This window comes from Haemaphysalis longicornis, unplaced genomic scaffold (genome assembly GCF_048455015.1).
Source record: "Haemaphysalis longicornis isolate Haplotype H1 unplaced genomic scaffold, Haemaphysalis longicornis Haplotype H1 scaffold_9, whole genome shotgun sequence".
Taxonomy (NCBI): Eukaryota; Metazoa; Arthropoda; class Arachnida; order Ixodida; family Ixodidae; genus Haemaphysalis; species Haemaphysalis longicornis.
Window position 1 is genome coordinate 94,037,686 of NW_027526460.1, and position 23,753 is coordinate 94,061,438.

The window sequence follows — 23,753 nt, forward strand, 5'->3', positions numbered from 1 at the left end:
CATTCTTGGTTATTGGGACGACGGAGGTGAAAGTTCGAAGTTAGAACGGTATGCTTTGGCGGGGGTTGTAAGTGTCGGTGAGTTAGAAGGCAAGGCGATGGAGAAGGTGGCGGCAAGTGGGTGTGAAAATGGGTCTTTCAGATTTTTTAATATGAAGGGGCTCGCGATGTGTGTCTCAGGGGTTACGAATTCCTACCTGAAAAAATTTGGCCGTGGAAGTTGTATGGGAAGCCCTAGTACTACCTTTTTTCTGGTTTGGAGAGGGGTGATGTTGAAGTTTTGAACTTTGTGAGAGGGGTGATGTTGAAGTTCTGAACTTTGTTTTTTGAGAGCTAAATGTGGGGTTCGGTATACGGGACGCGGCTAAAGAAAAGGACTTGGACGAAAAGTCGTTGTAGAGGATGAGCAATGAGTTCAATGAGGCGTGCGACTTGCAGTATAGTGCGCGTAGTAAGTGAAGAATCGTGTAAATGGATACGAAGTCCGGTTGTATTGTGAGGGTAAAAACGTGTATAGTAGGGGCGTTGAAGATGGGAGTGTTATGTAGGGTAAATTCAGTGTCTCAGAGGTGTTGTATAGTTTAGAGCCTTGCATGCGTTTTTGTAGCACTAATCGCATTTTGCGGGTGGGCAAATAAGGCCAAAGATCCTAGATTGTCCGTGCACGGTGTCAATGGTATCTTGGAGGTCGTCGTGTTGTTTACCAATTGAACGTCCTGTGGTCCAAATGGCGAGGTGGTTTACGTAAAGTGCGTTTCGTATGCGTGACGTTTCTTGCAGAAGTGGTTGTAGTTGTACCTCGTAGCGTACCCTAACACATGGAGGCAACGAAACCAGTTTTCTTTATTGCGGTATACCTTCCAGACAAATCCATTGTTTCGTTTATTGTTGCGGCCTCTTGAATTGGTACTTCAGCTAGATACATGCCTCTCGCAACAAGTGCTCTTTCTTGAGAATGTACTCGTAAGGTTGTCGCACTTCTCGCGGAAATTCAGCTTAACCTGCAGCTCTACCTGGACGCGTTTGTGCTCACATTGTGTTCCGTGGCGCGACGCGCCTTGTTAGGCGTGCCTTGGATCGCATAAAGATTTATAACTGGACGGTCCGGAACAAATCCGGGACATATAGCTGTCCCGACAGGGACGGCGGGGGACGTGGGATCTATGAAAAGTCGGGGCAGTCCCGCAAAATCCAGGACGGTTGGTAACCTTAACTCCGGTACGCGCTGTGTGGCCTTCAGAGCCCTCTTCCGACTCTCCTTCCGCACAGTTGTTTCCCTTTCCAGGCTTGCGATCACCGGCTCACATCTCGCACTCCGATATTCTGCGACATTCTTTATACCTCACTACTATTTTTCGTAACTCACTGTTTTGTGAAGCAGATATCTAGCCATTGCTTCTTAAAAATTGAAAGTCACTTAACTGGCGAGAGAGAGAGAGAGAGAGAGAGAGAGAGAGAGAGAGAGAGAGAGAGAGAGAGAGAGAGAGAGATGACTTTATTTGTTGTCCGAGGTGGGTTCTGAAGGGTAGACGACTTGGCCGGTCTCCCTCCCTCAGCCGTCACCCAGGGTTCCTTGGATCCTCGCGGCGGATTCGGCCATTCGGACTGCTGTGAGTTGTGCCTCCGGTGTAGAGCTGAACAGAACAGTCTCCCATTGTTCTACAGTCTTAATTTTGTATATTTTCGGTTAATTGGAAGAGATGCGTTGGTCCCAGAAATTGTACATACGATCCAAAGGAAAAAAATTATCGATAACTAGAACCTAAAACCCCTTATAGTGGTTAACTAGAAATTATCTCAGAAAAGGCATCGAGGTGAGCGTCATTTCTAGATAAAATTCAAAATTCTCAAGCGCCAGAACACCGCCGTGCTGTGCACTACGTCGGCGCCATCGCAACCGAGGCAGCGCACAGTCGTAAAGCGCCAAGTCAGCTGAGTCTCGCGCCAGCGTACGCATCTCTCTCTCTTCAGGTCCTCAGCCTTCTTCGTTGCGCACAGCACCGCGCGAGCAATTTGCATGGTGTACGCTTCAAGCTTCTATTTTAGCGATAAGAGTCAAGTAAACTCATATTTAAAGCGTAAGCAGACGTAACACAAGAAGTCGACAGCACAAGCGCTTGTGTTTTCTGCTCCTTGTGCCATGTCTGTTTGCGCTTTAAATATCAATCAGACCCAACTATACTCGCGAACAAGTTATGAACGGCAATAGCTCATGTACTGTATCACTCCGCCTAAGCGACGGACCCGGATGTTAACGGGCGCGTGCGTTTTGAAAGAAGATTGCTATGAATGGGTGATATCGGATGCCTTTTCTCACGTAGTTTGCTTGTCGTCGCTGAAGTAGCTTATACGCATATTAAGTCCAAAAAATTCCGGAAACGGCTCGTGCCACGTTCAAAATACTCCCCGCGACGCACTACTTGTGCCGCGTGGAGTAACATCCGGCTGCGGGGATTAGGCACAGCGGCAACTTCCGTTGCCATTCATAAGTTGTACCCGAGTACAGCTAAGCTTTCCGTTCTACTGAAGTTTAAACTAACTGGGCAACCCGTGTCGTACGCTTGAGTTGGTCACGAAAGTCAAGATTCCGAACGAAATACAGAAGGGAGACCTGTTGCGGTCTTATAACACTGATGTTATTGCGCTTCCTGTTTAATTCGTACTAGTTCAGTTCATTCGAAGTTTTTTGCGGTCCCCGTGGGCTCAGTATTAACGGGAGTCGAGTGTTTACAGCTGAAGGCATTTTCATGCCTAAGCGTCTAGTGAAGTCCCTGCTTGCGTCGGCGCATGCATCGCTGACCCGTAATCATCTAGCGCTGGCGACCAAGCCGACGGCAAGAAGTGCGTATGTGGCCGGGCCGCGATCGCGAAGAGGCCGCAGACGAGGGAACCGCCGAACGGCCGGCAGTTCGGTTCCCACGGCGCTCGGCCTGGTGTGTGTGCGGGGCTCCCTCACGAATGCGCGGCATTTAATCTCGCGGAACGGGTCTCCCCCTCCGCCTCCCCTCACCGCACGAGCCAGTTGCGCAACGCGCGCTTTCTTTCGGCCTATGCGTGGCTTTCCCGGCGCGACCGTCGAGTAGCACGTGTTTCAATATGCGTACATCTCATTAAGAGTCAAGGCAGCTGCAATCCCGCCTACCGGTTTCTTTCTGTTTAACTACAGCCAACTCAACCTTGATAGGTTAAGGCCGACTGCCTTGCTTCCTACTCGCACCCCTCCATCTCTTTCCACTGTCTTGAGCACTGCACAAAGCGTTCAGTCGTTCTAACAATTGTAGGTTTCGTCAGAGGGGCCACGAAGACAAAATACAACCTTGTTCAATTTGAAAAAAAAAAAAAAAAGCTAGTCTTTACTCTATACCACCAACGAAAGATGCTTTTTAGCCGAAAGAATTGCTGCGGTTTAGCTCAGCTAACCTTGGATATGCAAAGCAAAAGCTTGGCTTAGTCTCGTTGGTTTCGCTTGGTTAAACTTTGGTGTAGCTGTATTGCCAACCACGGCTCAACGTCGTTCGGTCCAGTGCAACGCTCGCAGGAGGAGGCCCGCCTCGCTTTCATTCGCGGCGAACGCGGTGTTCCTCTTTGCCGGGCGCAAGATGAGTCACGTAGCCCGAGACCGCCCAGCGGCCCATGCGTGGGAGGCGGCGGGATTGGTCGGCTGCCGATCAGCTGAGCGCCCGCAACCTTGGAGGCCGCCGCCGCTAGCTGAGCAGAACGAGTGAAAACGGGGCCTTGTGCGCAGTGCCGAAAGCGGGCCCGGCGAATCACGCGATGCGCTTCGAGGGGTGTGTCGCCGGGGGTGTGCCTCCGGTCAAAAGGTGAACTTGCGCATCCGCGGCGAAACCGCTGGCCGAAAGTAATAAAGCTTTGCTTAAAAAAACAAATAAATGTTGAAAAACTTTCAATTTTTTTCCGCTACAGTGTGTGTATTATGAACAGAAATAACCTATATGTCCGAGCATTTAAAAGGGAAGTTCAGTGTCTTAACTGCACGTTAGTATTGAAGTGATATGATCGAACGGAACTGGAAGCCCCACCACAATTGCCCAGGTGGTGGCTTGGCGGTGGCTTAAGTGAGTGGCCGCCAATCGCACAAACAAGATTCTGTGACGTCATAGAAAAATCGCCGGAAAGTAGGACACAGAAGTCTTTCTAATGAACCAAACTTTTATGTCTTCGTGACCTCTCTAAGCATGCAATCCGTTCTTAAACGATTGAGGCCTTACGTGTCAGGCTTGGCTTCATCTTGTGTGCTTCTGCACCCACTTCGTCTATGTTGAATGTTTGTAAGAAACCACCTTCAAGAACGCAGAAATGACTGCGTGCGTTGAACGCTGTTTTACATATTTTTCTGCAAGCAGTGAGAAGTATGGACCGAGCGGGGGCAGCTAATCGAACGTTCCCTGGCGGTGCTTTCGGAAATCATCTCCCAGCATACGAGTTTAGAACCGAAGGTTGGGACTCTGGATGAAATGATATTGCTCGAAAATAAAACTGGCCTACGTAAAAATAAAATTGAGTTTTTTTTATTACCCTAAAGGTTCTTGCGGGCATTACATAGGGGGGAACAACAGATTTGCACAATACACTCTAAGCAGCAGAAAGTCTTACATGCCTTGCATGTAAGACTTGTAAGTATTGTAAGTCTTACAAGCTGTCTTACATGCCTTGGAAAAACAGATTTTGAAAGGATGTAATCAGGCGCCTAATACACCTTTTCTCGAGGAAAAAGAACTACTGGCGAGGTTAGGCTGGAGGACAGCAGTGAAATCCTTCTTAGTACTGCATCCTTTCCTATTACTTTGAACTCGTTTGGATTGTTTACTGATTGTTTACTGATGTTTGCAGGTTGTTTACTTATATCGCGCCCTTAAATGGTAATTCTTTTGAGGTAAACGAGTAGCAAACTGAACAGGTTCTGGTGTTTCGATATATGAGTATTTTAAGTAACATATTTTCAAAGTAAAGCTCGATGAGAGGCGACGGTGCGCAGTTTCCCGTCGGCAGCTCCTGACATCGCTGACTTTCAGTTATGCTGTATACAGTCGTCGAGGTCACATAAATCGCACCGTTACACGCCGACGTTTTTCCTCGGGTAGCTTCTTTTAAACATTCCCATGTGGAGCGACTACCCCATAACCCTTATTTACATCTTAATCCCCAGATTTCACATTCGCGCCGGGACAGGGCAACGGAATGCGCGGCAAGGAGCAAACCTTTGCTCCACTATAAGATGCTAGTACTCTTTACGGCGACGTACCGTGAAGGAACGGCTTCGGACGTTCTCGCATCACTCCATGACCTACACGTGCCCTCGGAGTCTATTAAATCCTTAATAAATCCCTTACAGAAACGCCTTACAGGCCGAATCTGACACTGATTTGGAAGGAACTAAACACTGTCCCTTTTACTCGGACGCCCGCCGATCAACGGTCGCGGAATCCGACCAGCGAGGGCGTACACACTTTCGCTTGAACAAGACATATGTGGGAAGCTCGGCCGTCTTAGTGGGTGCAGTGCCTAAGGCGTTGAACGACTGGATGTGATAATACACGTTCTATTTCCTGGCGCGTGCTGCTCTTATAATGCGCAAGCATTCTTTGCCGAGTACCGCGCAGCACCAACCGTGTAACGCCCTGCATTCAGAGAAAATTCGGGGTAGATTCTATAAGTGGCGCGAAGACTGGGCAAGCGGCGAAGCTGGCGGCCCCACCTATCTTATCCTTGGTTCGGCTAAGTTTATGCGGGGTTATGCTTGGAGACTCGACCAAGTTTTATGCGTTCTTATTGTTCGAGACTTGGTCGAGCGAATCTTTACTTCAGGAATTTTCGCTTCGCATGCCCGATATTCGGACGGAAGTCATCTCATACATTCTCGAGAAGCGGCGCGGTGGCTTTCACCCCGCACCCGCCGCGGTGGCTCAGTGGCTAAAGGCCCAACCACATGCAGCGTATTTTCGGCGTCGCGCCAGCGTCAGCGTCGTTCGGCGTCGACGAGCGTCAGCGCGCGCGCCAAAATGCATGGCGACGCGGGCTGACGCTCCGGCGACGCCGATATCTACGCTCGGCAGATCTCGGCGCGAGCGCCGGAAGCGGCGCTGGTGCCAGTTTCCGGTTGTGCCAGTCCGTCTCGCAGTTTTAATGGCGGCCGACATGCCGAAAATCAACGCTGAGGCACTAATAAGTGCAGTCGCTGCCCGCCCCGCTCTATGGCAGGCTAAACATAGAGACAACAAAAACAAACACCGCAAACAGGCGTTGTGGGACGAAGTGGCAGCAGCCGTGGCGCCCGTGGCGAATATGGCGGCACACTATTGCCACTGTTGCTCGAACGAAAGGCTTTCGTCGGCTTGATGCAGCCGGCAGTTTTTCTTCAGCATTTAAACAACGCAGTTGGATGCGGTTTAGCAACGTTAAAGTCACTTCAGTGCATTTATAAACAAAAATAAACGTTTACTTTAAAGCCTAATTACAAAAAACTCTGCACAACGTGTTTATGTTGGCACAGAGCTAGGCAAGCAAGTCTGGCAACACACACAGACGCAGCGTCGAGCGCGCACGCCGGCGCGTGATTTCGCCGGTCCCATTCGGTTACTCGCCCTCTCCTGCGGGCGCGCACGTTGACGCCGAACGACGCTGACGCTCGCGCGACGCCGAAAATACGCTGCATGTGGTTGGGCCTTAAGGCGTTGCGCTGCTGAGCACGAGGTCGCGGGTTCGATTCCGGGCCGCGGCGGCCGCTTTTCTGATGGAGGCGAAAAGCAAAAACGCCCGTGTGTACGAGATTTCGGCGCACGTTAAAGATCCCCAGGTGGTCAAAATTAATCCGGAGCCCTCCACTACGGCGCGCCTCATCGCCTGCGTTGCGTCGGCGCGTTAAACCCTACAATCAATCAATCTTTCACCCCGCGCTTCCTCTTCTTCTGTCGCCCCATCTCTATCTTAGTCAGAGACCCGGCTGTTCTGTCGCCGAGGCGGCGGACTGGGCGTAGCGGGACTGCTTTTATACCCCCGTGGTGACGTCACGGCTTAGATCCGCATCTGCGCACGCGCGGCGTCCGTACGGCGCGGCGAGGCAAAGCTACGGTAAAACAGTGCCGGCGCGCGCGATGACGTCATAGCTCGGCGAGGTTGTGCTGTGCACGTTCACCGGTCTAACCAACAACTTAAACAGCATCGCTGTTAAAATAGGTAATCGGCGAAGTTAGGGTATCTAATTGTTATATAACTGTGTAAATGTGCATTATTTGTCGAAGGAAAAAAACTCAGATTGCGGAAAAGCAGCGTAGGAATCCTTAACTATTAGCAGACAATTCTAGGAATTTTTGCTAATTTATTATCGTGGCGGTGAGAATGAAAGCTCCTCCCGTATGTATGAACTTTCGGCGCATGTTGAAGAAACTCAGGTGGATTTTTGCCTTCACCCCATCATAACTAAGGTGTTGTTTGCCCTCGGCGCTTATGAAACCCACACGCATGTACGTAAATGTAATAAAGACATATTAGTGATTCATTCATTCATTCATTCATTCATTCATTCATTCATTCATTCATTCATTCATTCATCGTCATTTGCACGTGCCCACCAACAGCGCGTGGCCATAGACGTTGGTGTGCAAAACAGCGAAAAAAAAGAAATATTCAAAAGACAGAAAACGTCAGTTATAATACATGACGCATTATAACACTGCAAGAGCAAGTTTATACGCCGACAGATTATTAAAAATATTGTCACGGGACAGAACAATCCCCATGGCGCGATGGCCCACCACCAAGGATGACGACGAAGAGCTGTTTCGCGGCGCAGCCAGGTCGGGTGCGGTTACGGCTTGATGCAAATAGTTCTTCACCATTATGTAAACACATCGCTTCATCGCTACATGGTTCTTGTCATCTGCCGCCACGTTACAATATCAAATCAAATCAAATCAAATCAAATCATTTATTTGCCATCATACATAGTAGATGGGAGGGCGGCGAGAAAAAAGCTGCTCACAGGCAGCTTGACCAGCCCACAGCCCCTGATTTATTTGGTTCAGCGCAGCTTCACGGTTGCACATCAGTACAGTGCATGTACGTGGCAGTATAAATGAACTGAACACACTGGAGAAAAAAAAAAAAACCCTCTCCATTCCTTGGGAGAAGAAGAAGAAAATAAATAAATAAAACAAGAAAAAACAAGTTCCAGTGACAATAAAAACACGGCATAGCAAGAAATCACAGGAAGGCATCAAACTTAGGCGCTATACATGAGCCGGAGATTCCGGTAAGAACAAGAAAACAAATCAAAACCATCTACTTTGTAGGCGTTCAAAAGAGACGGTAAAGTGTAAGACAAACGCTGTTGACCGGTATTTAGACGAGCAGTATGCACTAACCAGTTTTCTGTATATCTAGTTGGGTAGTGAGGAACTTTTTTTTGCAAATTTGCAAGGTCTTGTAAGGCAGTCAGGTTGTGTCCTATCTCTGTTTTAAACTTCGCGCTCAGTCGGTATTTGTACAAGTTGTGAATACTGATTATTCTGGCATTGTGGAATAGTTGAGCAGTGTGGGATCGGTACGATGCGTTATAGACATGACGAATAAATTTTTTCTGCAGTAGATAAATGCGCTGCAAACTAGAGGGCGCTGAAGTTCCCCATACCAGCTGACAATAATTAAGATGAGAGAAAAAAAGTGAGTTATAAAGAAGCAATTTAGTCCGCGTTGGCAGCAAATGTTTTAATCGGCCTACCATACCAGCGATTGAAGCTAACTTCGCCGCGAGAAAACTTATATGTTCGTCCCAAGACATATGAGAAGAAAATATTACGCCAAGACACTTGAAGCTCTCGACAATATCCACATTAGAGGAGTTCAGTACTATGGCTTGATGTGCTGGGATGACCTTGTTTTTTGGCCGAAAAATAACGGCTTTAGTCTTCTGTTGATTTATACACATGGAGTTTGATGCTGCCCATTTTTCTAGCACTGTCATGGTGTCGTTACATGCGGATAATATATTCGAGATATTTTTTCCTGAAAAGAAGATGCTAGCATCATCTGCATAAATAATAAATCTCGCTTGCCGGTTAATGTTTACAATATCGTTAAGATATAAATTGAAAAGGAGGGGTCCCAGTATGCTGCCTTGGGGCACACCAGCGAGAATAGGTTTAACTGCAGAACAAGCACTAGTCAGCTTAACAACTTGCTTTCTATGGGATAAATATGACTGTATTAATTGCAAGGCTGTACCGCGAATGCCATATTGTTCTAATTTTTGTAACAAGATACTGTGATCTACCAAGTCGAAAGCCTTTGAAAAATCGACAAATACACCTAGTGTTATAAACTTTTTTCAAATTGTTCGAGAATAAAGTCTTTCTGTGTAAGAAGGGCCAGTTCAGTGGATTTGTTTTTAGTGAAGCCAAATTGATCTGACGTAAGGAGTTCGTATTTCTCTATGAATTCGGATAACCGCATGTGCAAAATCTTTTCAAAGATTTTTGAAAATACTGGTAATATAGAAACTGGCCTATAGTTGCCCAAATCATTTCGATCGCCTTTTTTATATATAACAGTTACCTTTCCCACCTGCATTCTTTCCGAAAAGACTGCTGTTGTAATACATGTGTTAAATATGTTGGCGAGAGCTGGCGCAACGATATCAGCAACGTATTTCAGAGGCCGCACCTGGAGATCTTCAATATCACGGCATGTAGATATCAACATCATTACACCTCACATTATTATACAAATTACATAGTCATTGCTCATGCGAACAAACTTTCTTTACACAATTCTCGAAATGTCTTGTAAGGTATACCCTCAACCTAATAGTAAACGAATTGGTGCCAGCGACTTTCGGAACACCTTAATTCCCCTTTGACAGCATGTCATATCTCGATATACGCGCCCGAGAAGTTTTCGTCTCTTCAGTGTCGAGACCAACCTTGCACATGCAGTTTGCTGCGGTCTTTATTGCATACCCTTTGCCCGTTACAGCTGCGACAAATAATAAAATGTATGGTTAGTTTTAAATGCAGAGCATTTCTTAGCCTCGCCTCTTCCTGCGTCGGACGGCGTCCACAGCTCCGCGTCCGCAGCAGATGCGCCTCTCCTCCTTCCCTCCTCTCTCTCAACAGCAGCTGGCGCGCGCATGCGTCGTAGTCAGCCCGTTCGCTCAGTCGCGGTCTCGGCGTAACAGGTGCGTGATAGCAGCGCGGTGGGGCGTGGAAGGGCGCGCACTGCTTGCGCATGCGCGCTCCCCCCCCCCCCCCCCCCCCCCCCCCCCCCCCCCCGTACTGCTCTCCCTCTACTGCGCGCTCTGCAAATATAAAGCGGCTAGCGGTCGCTCGTGCTTCAGTCACTGCGTTGCTCCTTCCTTCCTTGGTTGACGCTCGCTCCACCCTAACGCGTCTTTACTCTCCTCTCTCTACCCCAAACCAACACCAACGCAACTACGACCCAACTACCCACCCCAACGCGACTTTACGTGGCGTTAACGACCCCCAATGCTCTGCATTTACTCGTATTCCCCTCGCGGGAAGGCGCGGGAATTTTTTTCTTCCACCTCTCTAAACGTTCTGGTTAAACTAGGGCTAAAAATCCTGGTCTCACTTTGTAGTTCAGCGAAGGAGCTGTGACCGAGCGACTGTGAAATTCATTGGGTTAGACCCGCAGTAATAACAAACGCTTTTTTTCAAATATTCACTGACTGAAAGTTTCCTCTTGTTTAAATGCACACCAAAAATTTGAATGTAGGGTGGGCGCTATTAAATCCATTTTATGGCTAACGTTTGACCGGTGTGCTTTTTCACTGCTCGCATTATCAGCAACAGCTGTTGTGGCAGGATAATGACGACTATACTTTTCCAACTGAACTTTGGAGTTTTTCTTGGAAATAAGAACTTCGACCGTAAATCCACTTGCTGAATTACGCTGCTCGTGGCGGCCGGACTACTAACAACATGAAACCGCACCAGGAAATTCGACCTTTCGGGAATTACGTTCTTGGAGTGCGCCGTTCACGACTCTATCAGCACGAGAAAACGCGGATGGTTGTGTTTGGGAGAGGTCTTCGACCTTATAGCTTTTACGGCGCACAAAGAAGTTGAAGCAAATGGTTTTGTCGACGATAAAAGTGTCCGCTAGCGGTACTCGTCGAGTCTTTTGATTCTTATACCGTCGAGAAAGTCAAGGGCTGTACGTGCGGTCCCCGTAAACTATTCCCTTCCTATTCGGAGGATGGTTCAACCGAATTTTCGTATTTTAACTTCGGGGACCGCGTAACGACTAGCGTTAAATAACAATCAATAGCGGACAAGGCCCGTATTTTATGACCGGAAAGAGCAATTAAATCAGTGAAACGAGGCCGCGTGCAACTATTTATTGTTTGTGCTCGTAAAACTTGGTGACGCCAATGCCGTTGACCCGCACTGAAGCGCGTGTGTATGAGATCAGCACTCGCACGAGTCCTCTCAAAGCTGTAGCTGCAGCAGAGACCGCGCTGGATAAGATTGACCGAATGAGTTGTTTTCAGATGATAATGACTGTGATGAAGATGACGCGCTCAATAAGAGAGTCCTGTTTAAAAAGTCTGATCAAGTCCTGTGCTTCGCAGGAAAGACAGTAGAGCTTTTGTCGCTCGAGATGCTCGTTTAGAGTTCGTCCAAGGGCCTAGCACGTCACTGAGAGTTAGGCCTCTAGACAGCGGAAGACCCAAGGACACTAAAAGGGACGTTCTGGCGGCTCTATACCGCGTACACTCACATAGCACGTGGTTCAAGTCCTCGCGCACGTCACAAAGAGTGCACAAGGGGGAAGCGGCCTGTTTCGTCTTGAATCGAAAGTAATTGGTGTAAGCGACATTTAGCCGCACACGGTGAATAACCGCTTCGTCATGCTTGGAGAGTCCTTCAGGCATCCTAAAGGTCCCGTGCGGGTCTATGGAGTGAAGCGGCGCGTAATTATGCGGCGCATCAGCCCACATGGATCGCTGAAATCTCCAGGCAGCCTTGGACGCAAGGGCAGACCTCTTCATCGATTTCATTTTTTTTTTTTAAACATCTGGTGTAGCAAGCTAGGCGCCTTGGCCATGCTAACCTCACCAGTATCATTAAAGACTATTCTCTCTCTCTCTCTCTTGTTTTCAGAATACTGCGTTGTAAACATTGGGTGACAAAGGAAGATGTTCATTCAAGGGAGACTTTGGTCCAGTGAGGTTATTAAACAAAAAAAAAATCCCACCCCATCTCCACTGACGTGAAACCTGGGGAGGGGCGAAGCATCTAATGTACAAGTGTATTCTTGGCGCCTTGGTGTTGTTGCCAACGGAGATGAAACCGTTGGGAGGTAGAGGTATACACTGCTTTGCTGAAAAAGTCTCTTGTCCTTGAAGCACAAAGCTCGCTAGCCCGAGGCATAAACGAGTGTCCCGGTGCTTTTTTAGTACGCATAAGCTCTCGCTCGAGGCGCAAACGAGTTTCCCGGTGTTTTAGTACCGTGACTACATGAGGCGACGATTACGACGACGACTGAGACTACACGAGACACCAACAGCCCCAGCCCATAAGGGGCTTCGTACCTAAAAATGCCAGGCCACCCGACTTAAAGTTCCTTAAACTGAAATGATCGTTTAAGCGAAGTTTGTCGATGATGATGTTCCTCTATGTTGCGTCTGCGAGCTGGTTCTGTGCAAATTTGTTCGCTGATGCTTAGTGCTAGGAGCGTCTGTTTCCACTGTTGAATAGCGAATGCCGTAATACTTTACAAACCATTCCACTGATTCAGCTGTCATTGGCTAATCATCTTACGTATCCACTGGTAGACAGGATAAATGTTACGCTTTGAGCCCCTAGCTGAGCTTCGCCTGGCTTTCCTGCGCAGTGCTGAAAGGGCGTCTCGACTTTAGCGATGCCACGTCACTAATATTTCTCACATTTTAAGTGCAGGGCCCTTTAAGTGCTCGCCTTGTCGTCGTAGTTCGCTCGCTGGACCCAAGTAGATCCCCACGGCATTCCGTCGTCGCGGCGTCCCACAGAGGCTTCGAAAGCGAAGTAGTTTATATAGTCATAAACGTTCGAAACTCGGGAAGCGATGGCGCTTGTCACACATCTTGCTGTTGTTTAGCGCGAAGAAGACTGCAGGTACATTTGAGGCAAAATATACGTAATTAACCGGCAGCGGCCACGTTCTTTAGTAATTTAGTAATTTAGCTCGTTGGGTTGGTTTTTGCGATCGCAAGCGAAGAAAAATTACGCCCACCTCCACTCGCGGGAACCCTTGTGTGATGAGACGCTGAGGGGGGGTTCAAGCGCAAGCGGAGAGCAACCGTCGACCGAAAGGCCGCCGGAGAGCGGCGCACCGGTTAAATGCGCAGCGCGCCCGAAGGAGAGGAGAACGCGGAAGAGAGAGTACTGCACATGCGCCGGCGCCAGTGCGTCTGCCGTGGCTATGACGCAACACAATCCAACACAATCCACTTTAATCCAATCCAATCCAAATCCAATCCAGTCCAATCCAAGCCAATTCATTCGAATCTAATCCAATGCCCCTCGCGAGAGAGGGGCATCGGAGACGAGAGGGGGTGAGCGGCGGAGAGCGCAGCTCGCGCGGCGAGGAGAATGGGGGAGGGGCGGACGCCGACGACGACAACGCCGACGACGCCGGATGCAGGGACAAGGCGAGTGAATGAGATGCAGTCGCATCTGAAATGGCAATGCAACGCCGGAACGTGCGGGAAAAAAAGTAAGCACAAACATAACAAAACTCCAGCTGGCGCTGTTTCGCGCAGGGGGCACGCGAGCGCTGCGGAGGCGGGAAATTTGAACTGCATTGGACGGTAGCAGTGAGCGGATAATGACGTTACAGCCTATTATGGCGAATCACTGCTCTGGACATCCGGCAGCTCTCACGTTGAGTGGAACGGCTTTAATTTTTTTGTCCTTGTCTCTTTATAGTGCTATTAATTTATAACACCCAATCATCACTAACAGATAGCGCCCTGCTGTCGGACTAATCTCGAATTCACCACGTGAAACTGCGTTGTTGCAGCGAAGGTGTATACGGCAAGGGTCCCGTGCATTTTTCTGGTCCGTCAACAAAACACAGTGCGCCCTGTTTTCGGGGATGAAGGCACCATTAGATAGACAGCCGTGGCTCCCTTGATTCTTCTTCACTTCCGAGAGCTTCAACTGCCCGTATTATGTTCCTAATGGCCTATGGTGGGAACGCAGTTATAGCACACACCAAGACGTCCGTTTTCTTTACGGAAGGATCTCGGGACTTGGGCCCGAGCGCGACACAGACCCAGACTGCTAGTTTTAGCCTCTGGAGCATTAGAAGTCTCTCTCTCTCTCTCTCTCTCTCTCTCTCTCTCTCTCTCTCTCTCTCTCTCTCTCTCTCTCTCTCTCTCTCTCTCTCTCTCTCTCTCTCTCTCTCTCTCTCTCTCTCTCTCTCTCTCTCTCTCTCGACAGCTGTTGGCAAACAGTTTCTCGCACTAGCGTCTATGGGAGTTTCAAGAACGCGACGAGGAAGCGTTTCTTTCATTCATGATATTAAGCTAACATGATAAAATGGTCTGAGTTCAGCATGGACGTAGGCTGGGGTTCCGTGCATTTTTTTTGTGTGGCAAAGCCAACTTTATCGTCAATGCTCAGCAGACAACAGCCGTAACTTGTCTTAACAAAACTTTCCCAAAAACAATTTAGTGATAGCTGGCCGCTAAGGCGACTATATCATTATGGTGAGTTTCACTTGCTCTTCACAACTGTGTTGTTGTAGAGTTCGACAAGTATTTCCTTATTATATAGTAAAATTATGTGCGGTTTACGTTAAACTTGAAGCGTTTGAAATTTGAAATGAATGAGCACGAGTATCGGGGATTTATTTTTCAGTCATTTGCATTAGTTCCACGCTCTGAGGTGCGCGAGAAAAAGCAGGCTTCTCATGCATCACAGGGGCGTGGGCTTCGAACTGCACATTCTGCCAAGTTAGGACCACAAGCGCTTGAACTCTAGTTACTTAATTAAGTAGCCAGAACATTACGTGTAGTACAGACGTCCACCGTCTTAGCTGGAGCAACGCTTCACGCAGTTATCGTCTTCTCCTGTCTCGAAGTAAGAACGTTAGCCACAAGTGCAGCGTTGCTCTCACGTTTAATGGTTGTTGAGCGATTTTAGAGTTTACCTACATCTTCAGCCGTCATACATAACCATTGTTTTGGTGCTCTTTGCCCTAGTTGGCCTTGCGCAATAAACATCCAACCGTCATCATCAAGTTTAAGGGTTAACTTAAGTCATACGCAGTCATTTGAACTACGTTTCTTCGGAATTTCTGAAATATGCCACGCTGAAGTCGGATGTGCTGCTCCAGCTAGGCGTGTGGGCGACTGTACGTGTTCGTAATAGCTGGGAGACACCAAAAATAAAAACAGCCTTGTTACCTAGTTCGTTATTTCGTTTTCAAAGTTGTGTTCTCAGTTCACGGGTTGTGTTCATATGGAGTAGCAAGCCAAACTCGTTTCCAGGCTGGCTTTTCTTTATCATTAAAGGCATCTCTCTCCTCCGCTCCTAGGGAAATGTCATCAATCAACCATCACCACTCGTGACAGAGGAAGAGTTCTCCCGAGGAAGCAACCCACTAACGCCCATTCGACTGCGCCTCAATCAAACCCCTCGTAAGGTCGCTGGATTGGGCGCAGATCGTTTATTGCTGCGCCACGCAATACAGCAAACAGTCGTAATAACGAAATCGATTTTTTCGAATTACCGCTTTACTCGAAGTGTTTCACGGTTCCCACTGCAGCACATGCAGATCACATCGTTTCGTTTTTAACAAAGTATTGCTTCTAACGCAGTCAGTTTTCGTTCGCGAAGACTTCGATACTAGGAGGGTTTATTCTAGCCGCCGTATGCCTCGTGCGCGCTTCCGAACGCGAGCGCGGAAGCTTGTTCGGCACGCGTCGTTTGAGGCCCTTTCTCCGCCCGCGTGCATTCTTGGTGGCGCAACCCTCCTCGCCCCCTCCTCAGCTCTCTCTCCCTCTCCCCATGGCCGTGGAATTTTTCTCGGGGGGCCGCAACCGGGGCCTGCCTCGCAGCCCGCGTATACGTGCTCATTTATCGGCTCGAAAGATCACCGGCCGCAATGGCCGGGCCGAAGACAGTCGGTAAAGACCTGTCTGCCGGGCCGACTTCTGCGAACTTTATAGGTGCGCAACTTTGTGAAACCGGAATATACTCTCTCGCTCATTTTGATTTCTTTCTTTTGCTTCATTTCCATTTTGAAAGCATAACTGTGATCGTTTTCAACTTATTTTCCCCCTCCATCTGCGTCTCCGACTGATTTTTTTTTATACCCACCCTACTTATACATTTCCTTTTAAATGGAAATCTAGGTTTCCTGTCCATCAGTTTTCTTTTGAAGTAAGGCGAATTCTGAAAGCATTAGTTGCGGCAATTTTATTTCATTCTTTCTCCCAGTGATGCTTTTTCTACCTATGCCGCTTATTTTTAACGGGTATCCTAAACACTTGTTTAAAAATGATATCAGAAGCGTTTTATCGCATTTTGTTAGAGAACCAGTAGCCGTCCGGTGTACGTCCACGAGGCATCTGAACCAATGCCTGAGGTATGACAGCCAATTTAGTTAGTTGTCATATACCCGCACCTCTTTTAATTGTCACGATTTTATCAAAAATTAAGCAGTTAGTTACAAATCGTTTGAGGGGTTACTAGACCTATAACGCCTACACATATCCAGTGGTTAATTAGCCAACCTAGGAACATAAAGCAAAGGGGAGGGGGGGTTATCTACCGATACTTTGAGCAATTGTGCAGCGAAAACCGCTTCGCCCGCAATAAAGGTTCTTCTTATTTTTCAAATTTTCGCTGTTTGGTGCCGACATTGGAATATTCGTAGAAATACTGCGTTAACTCTTCGAATACATTCGTAGTGGCTGCAGCATGTACGCATCGCACGCAAAAGCTATCTCCGGCGTTCTTGTGTGCGTGTACAGGTTGGAACCGTAACGGCTGCGGGCCGCATAAAAGCAAGCATGTATTTCCTTCTTCGCTTGAGCACGTCCGCACCCTTCATGCCTGACAAACGTCGGCATACGCATAAGCACCGTCATGCTTATGCTTTTACAAGTGGGCAGTAACTTGATTCTGATCAGTCGTCATGATCATGGTTGTCGTCGACAATAACAACAACAGCAACACAGCAACATTATCACCACGTAATTATCAGCATAGCTATTAGTAGCCGCTTTTGTTTTGTTTTTTTTTCCTGATGAAAGACGGAGGCTTCTTCCAATAATCGGGAGCTGCTTCCATGCCCGCCTCACACCTTCACCATGAGAGGCCTCAAAGTGCGCCACAAAGACCGCATGTTTCCTGTTTTACGCAAAGGGCAGATATCTGCGTTTCACGGGTATGGATTTTTTCGCGTTTATTCATTATCAGGATTCTTCTTCATACCTGCACTGGCTTTCGGCTAACCATATACGGAAGTTTTAAAATTAAAATACGCTGTCCACACAATTGCCTAACATTTCGCTGCAGCGTTCCGGCCTCATTGCGCTGGCATGCCTGGCTTTCTTTAGGTTCGTGTTTAATTTATTCCGAAATCTTGTAAATTCAACCAGGTAGTCTCGATTTCTCGTTTCTCGAAAACGGGAGAAAAGCTTGTGTTGTTTATTTCATTCGGCTTACTAACCCCGTCGTCATGGCGGCTGTCACCTCTTCGCACAATAAGGGCGTAAACCCTGCAGATCTTTTGTCACTCGGTAGTTGGTTCATAGCGCTTTAGTCTTTTTATAACAGTGAACTTCTCCGCACATACATTGAATGTTCCTTTGTCTATCTCTTTATATCTCTCTCGCTGTTCTATCTATCTCTTTCTCATTTGCAGGTTTTCGTGCGAACTGCGTAACGCCACAATATCGTTCACATATCTAACGTCGTCCAATATTCGCCACTAGTTTTCAGAATTTACGGAACCACATGCGCACCCGCCGCGGTGGCTTAGGAGCTAAGGCGTTGTGCTGCTGAGCACGAGGACGCGGATTCGATTCCCGGGCGCGGCGGCCGCGTTTCTGATGGAGGCGAAAAGCAAAAACGCCCGTGTGTTCGTGTGTTCGAGGTTTCGACGCACGCTAAAGATCCCCAGGTGGTCAAAAATTAATCCGGAGCCCTCCACTACGGCGCACCTCATCGCCTGTGAAGCGTCGGTGCGTTAAACCTTACACAATCAATCAATCAACCACACGCGCACTGCTCTGTGAGAGTGCGGGCACGATTAAGGGAAATTTTGCAGTACTTGAAAGTCTTAGTTCCGGACTCGTCAGGCCGTTTAACAGTTGTGTTATGTAAGCCTCAAACACACTCTAAAAAATGGTTGCCGGTCTGCCTCCACGCAAACCACAGAGAAGTCCAATTGCAGCTATTAAAGCGTTAAAATAGTCCAGTGACGTCACCCATCTGTTATACTCCACGTGAAAAAATGTGGTTTGTGTTGTGACGTCGCACAATGCAAGCATGACGATTTGCATTGCGTGATGTCACAGCGCAGGTCACATAATGAAAGTCAAATCAAATGTGGGGCGTCTTTATTTCCCAAATTTATTCCCACTGACGCCGTGATTGGTCATTTCCGTGATGATGATTGCCGGGTTAATCACGCCGACGCTTCACAGGAGATGAGGTGCACCGCAGTGGAGGGCTCCGGAAATAATTTTGACCACCTGGGGATCTTTAACGTGTGCCGAAATCTTGAACACACGGGCGTTTTTGTTTTTCGACTTCACCAGGAAAGCGGCCGCCGTGGCCGGGAATCGAACCCGCGTCCTAGTGCTCAGCTAGTCATTCCCGTTAATTGTGGCATAACAGATCCACGGGCATTTTTTTTTTTTTTAGAGCAGTGGCTGTGGCTGCGAACGCTAAAGAAAGTAATTACGGCGAGATGCCGATTACAATCCTCCTTGCTTCCCCGAAAACAAACCTTATATAAAACGGGAGGTGAAAGCAAGGAGAACGCAACACGTAAGTAAATATTCCCGAGTTCCTCTCACTCAGCGAAAAGCGTATCCACTATTTCGCCGAGACTTAGCCGCGCACCCAGACGCCGTGACAATCTTTCAATCGCCGAGACCGTGCCTAAGTAAGTGCTTTATCGGCGGGTACGCGATCGTTATCTACAATGTGGACGCCAGCAGCGATCGCCAGTCTCCATAAACTCCTCACGAAGCGTAATGCAGCAGTCGCCGTTTGGGAATGATGACAGACGGTTACGCTTGGTAGCGGCTCGCTCGACGCTGATTTACGTCATATCTTCTCGTCGTTTCACGTCGCTTCTCGCACGCACGCGCATTCGGGCGTAGCAGCAGCAGTAGGAGCCCCGCGCGCTCACCGAAGATGGAGTAGTGACTGCGCCTCCAAATGGCGTACATACAAACACGTGCACAAACACGCGCGTGCGTGGCTGTCGTGTTGTGCGCGCGTATAGTACGTTTTGGGCGGCCGCCGTGCTAATGCAGGAACCGGCGAAACCAACCTCACGGTGACGGCGGCATGCCTGATATATACGCCGGCGAGACTTGGGGAGGAATCCGCGGTTTCTGCCGAAAAGAGACGGGCCCCGCGGACCGCATTTAGCGTCTCTCTGGGCGTTTTGGCTGCCAGCCGGGACCCTCCTCCATACATCATGCCGGTCACAAGACGGCGAGCGGCCGGATCGCGCGATGCGGGCAGAGACAAAGGCTTTGCTTAACCGCGACGGCGCGTTGCGGGAACGCCCAGCGTGCCTCGCTGCCTCCCTAATGGTGGGCCGCACCGCCGGTGTGTAGAGTAGACACGCACGGGCCGCTCTGGCTTTGCACGCGGGATGGCTTTCGTGGGGCGGCGGGCTCCGTGCCGGGCCGGTGGAGAAGATCCGAAAACTCGAGAGTACAGTGATGCTGGTGTCAGCCTTTTTTAAAAGACGGTAGTCTTTCACGGCTTACCTGAAGGCGAAAATTCTGGTCTGGCCGTCTCTCAGTAGACTCAGCCGCCTGGCAAAATAACAAGTGAAGGATTGCAGGGAATACTGTTTTAAACTATTAAAAACTGCTACTGTGCATCATACATGTCCAGATGAATCAGCTTAAATGACACGTTCGGATACTTTAGGCTAAATATTTATAAGTATAATCTACAGTAACAGCGTTATTTTACGAATACACATTGCACTCATTTTTACTATAACAAATTAAGAAAACCGCCCTAAAAATGCCGACGAAAAGAGGAGAGGTGAAAGAAAGCAACAGCAAAAAAAGGATTTCAGTTCGCGCCTTTCCAATGTGAACAAAAAAAAAACAAAATATATAAAGAATAAGAAGCGCCGTCTCAACCTCTGGCGCTCAAGCAGTGTGAGCGCGGGAAAATTGAAATGGACAAACTTCTGTTGCATTCATCTTTGGAAGGGGTGAGATATGGAAGGTGCGAAAGGGGAGAGATTACGTGATAGTGGCGACAAAAGACTATCGTCTCTCGACGACATTTTGAGGAACGCAAGGAGATACGCAACCCATTTTCTGCGTTCGCACATTCTTCCAAGGTAACGGTGAAAGATAACCGACGATTTGTAGCGATCCTATCACAACTTTGACTATTAAACACAACTCTACAACTGTAGAGTTGTGGGGCCGAAGTAAAGGGGGGCCGAAGTAACGGTATTTCATAATTAGCCTGACTTCAATGAGAAATTTTCTTGCGAGCTAAGAACCATGGGCAAGGATCCCGCCTACAAAATGTGTCAAGCACATGCCGTCTAAATATTCATTGAAGGAAAGCTTCATCACGTGCAACTTCTCAGACCCCCTTTCCCAATATCCGGACTATGGCCTCCCACAGGGCCGTAGCCAGAATTTTTTTTTTCGGGTGGGGGGTGGGGGGCTTATGTATTAACGAAAGGGAAACGCTTTGCCGATCGATAGGAACACTAAGCATCGGTTATGCGCTGCCTGGAAAAAATTATGGGGTGGGGGGGCTCCCGTGAGTCGCTTTCACCACAGCGCATCCGAGTGATTGATCAAAGTGGCAAAGCCAGCTAACGATGACGCAGCACATGAGTGGCGTCAAAGCATTCTGAGGGACACTTAAGACTGCTCCATTGTGGGAATGCGAATGCAATATACATTTTATTTCAATATTAGATCATCATCCATGTCTAATGGTAGATCGGTAGTAAATGCGTCGTCATCTGTTCCGGCAGTCTTCGCCATCAGCGGGATATGTGTGTAATCTTCGCGTCGTAGCGGTTGCGGTGGTGTCGGTTGGTAGCGGTTTTCAGCCGCAGTGAGTGCCCGCCTCTTTGCTCGTCGAGCCGAATTTCCGTGTTCTCTTGCATCTTCTTCTGAGGCGTATTTCCGTGGACTACCACGTATCACAGTTGCCGCCTAGGTAGATGCTTCAGAGTCCGTCGCAGTAGGGACAACACCGGCAATAGAAACGTGTCCAGGGTTGCGATTGTGTCCTCTTATTACCGGGGCCATAAACCTTTGCGTAATTTTCTTCTTGTGTTCTCTTCTTCGCCTTTTTTAGCCCTACACACGCATTATTAGCTAGAACGTGCTTTACCAGGCTAATTAACGTGCTAATTATCGTGTTCAAAGTACTCGTGTAGGCCTCATTATACACGTCACTAACGCAGGTTTCAAAGTCGAAGGCCACAAGCAATGGCCAAGGCCTATAGAGCCAAGGATCTGCAATGGTGCAGGAGACACCTGCTCGATTCGCACCATCCGGAGGTCCCGGGTTTGAATCTCGGCCATTTCAGGGGCGAAGCACCATAGGACCTCTCTTTGTCCGTGGCTTGTCCCTTGGCGTACGTGTACACAGTGTTGCGCATGCGCCAGGAGCATTGGATTGGATTGGATTTGGATTAAATTGGATTGAATTGTACCGGATTGGATTGGAATTGTATATACTGTACACACACGTTGTCACTCATTTACATACGCTACAGGGCAATGCCACGGGTGATTTACGGTAAGAACGATCCCCAGTGCTTCGCCCACTCGTCATGCCCCACTTCGTGAAGATGCGTGAATTTTTTTTGGAACCCTAGCTCAGTCACGCGACGCTGACAAAGTTAGTGATAAGTGGTATTATCCGCCACTTTCAGTAACAGAAAGCCGTATCATCATGAGAGCAGTCAGAGGCGAGGAATGTCTACCATGATAAACACGACGACGCGTCACGGTTCGCGTATACGTACGCGCGGTCAGATTATTTTTGCTTGGAGCCAAGGGCGCCTGACAATGCGCGATAACAAAGTTTTAGCATAGCGATTAGCGTACGATAGGCTGCCGGCGGCGGTTACCGGGGCCCGACTGGGCATGTGCGCGTTCATTCCGGTTCCCGCCTCGCCGTGCCCGCACATTTGTTCTGATGAGGGGTGGCCCGCCGCGCCGTGCCCGCATGCGCAGTAAGTTCCCGGTATACCAGCCGCCGATAGCATTGCGTACGCTATCCGCTATTCTAAATCTCTCTAATACCTGAATAACTGAAATTCAAAACAGCGCAAAAAGACGGGACAAGAAACGACGACACACGGCGCTGTGCCGTCTTGTCCCGTCTTTTAGGGGCGAAGCCCCTTAGGGGCTGGGGCTTTTGGCGTCTCCTGTCGTCGTCGTCGTAATAGTCGTTCGTCTCAAGTAGTCACGGAACTAAAACACCGGGAAACCGGTTTACGCCTCGCGCTAGAAAGTAACGCGTGCTAAAAAAACACCGGGACACTCGTTTGAGTTTCGTGCTTCAAAGACATGAACCTTTTACAGCCAAGCTGTACACCTCTACCCCTCAACGGTTTCATATCCGTTGGCAAAAACGCCAAGGCGCCAAGAATACACTTATACACTGCATGCTTCGCCCCCTCTCCAGGTTTCACATTAGTGGAGATGGCCCGGGATTTCTTTTTTTGTTTTTTCGCTGTTTTGGATTTCAGTTATATGCACCAACTAGCCCAAACCACTGTTTCTAACCTGAATCCTGTGAACGCTAAACCTTACCCTGTGAAGACATGACGTCAGACATCAGATAGTAACGCCTAAATGTACGTTGCACCTGTGGATGTGCCGAGCAACGCGCCTCCTTCTACGCTTATGTAACCGGGGACGAAGCCGGCACACCTTGACGGGATTTTTTCTTCGTGTCTGCGCGTTGCTTGCTGCGTGCGCGGAAGCGCCCCGAAAGTGTGTCGAATGTTGATTCTCCGCGCGAAGCCGTGAAAAAAAAAAAAAGACTGAGGTCGGGGTGACGGAAGGGGATGGGGGGAGCGGCAAGAGCTGGGCTCCTTCCGCCCGGGCAGGTGCTCCCCAGATGGGACGCTGGGGCGGCCCGCGCGCGACATGGTGCCTTTGTCGCCCACCGGAAGCGGAAGCGGAAGGCTCGAAAGCAACTTCCTTTCTTTGGGGGAGCAAAATTTTAAAAACTTCGCCCCCTGACACATTTCGCACTCAGACAGCGCGGTGTATTGGCTGCCCTCCGGGCTGCTTGCAGAATGAATAGTTCAACGCTTCAGCTTGATTATGGCGTCTGTGTTTTTTGCCCCTTTGCGAAAGCATGGGTGAAAAACAGAGAAAGTAGTTTCTGAAATAAGAATATCGAGCTTCTCAATAACCATTTCCCTGCTCTCCCGGGATTTCGCGTGCGCGTCTGCGCCGTTGTACGACTATGCACCTGCGTGAAATGCAACGTACCGCAAAGTTGCGAAAGAACGCCCAGCCGA

At 48.7% G+C, this 23,753-nt stretch overlaps 1 protein-coding gene across 5 annotated transcripts in view; it reads left to right on the forward strand.

Annotated features, from left to right (window-relative positions):
- Lin-28 (protein lin-28 homolog) overlaps positions 1-23,753 on the forward strand; it is a 265,710-nt gene that overhangs the window by 124,264 nt on the left and 117,693 nt on the right. Inside the window, exon 1 of one of the 5 annotated variants that reach the window (XM_077685213.1) lies at positions 22,353-22,451. The exons of the other annotated variants lie outside the window; for them this stretch is intronic. Within the exon in view, the coding sequence (XP_077541339.1) occupies positions 22,415-22,451 (37 nt within the window). The 5' untranslated portion in view covers positions 22,353-22,414. Of the gene's footprint in view, positions 1-22,352; positions 22,452-23,753 lie in introns of those variants that run through there. 5 annotated transcript variants of the gene reach the window in all.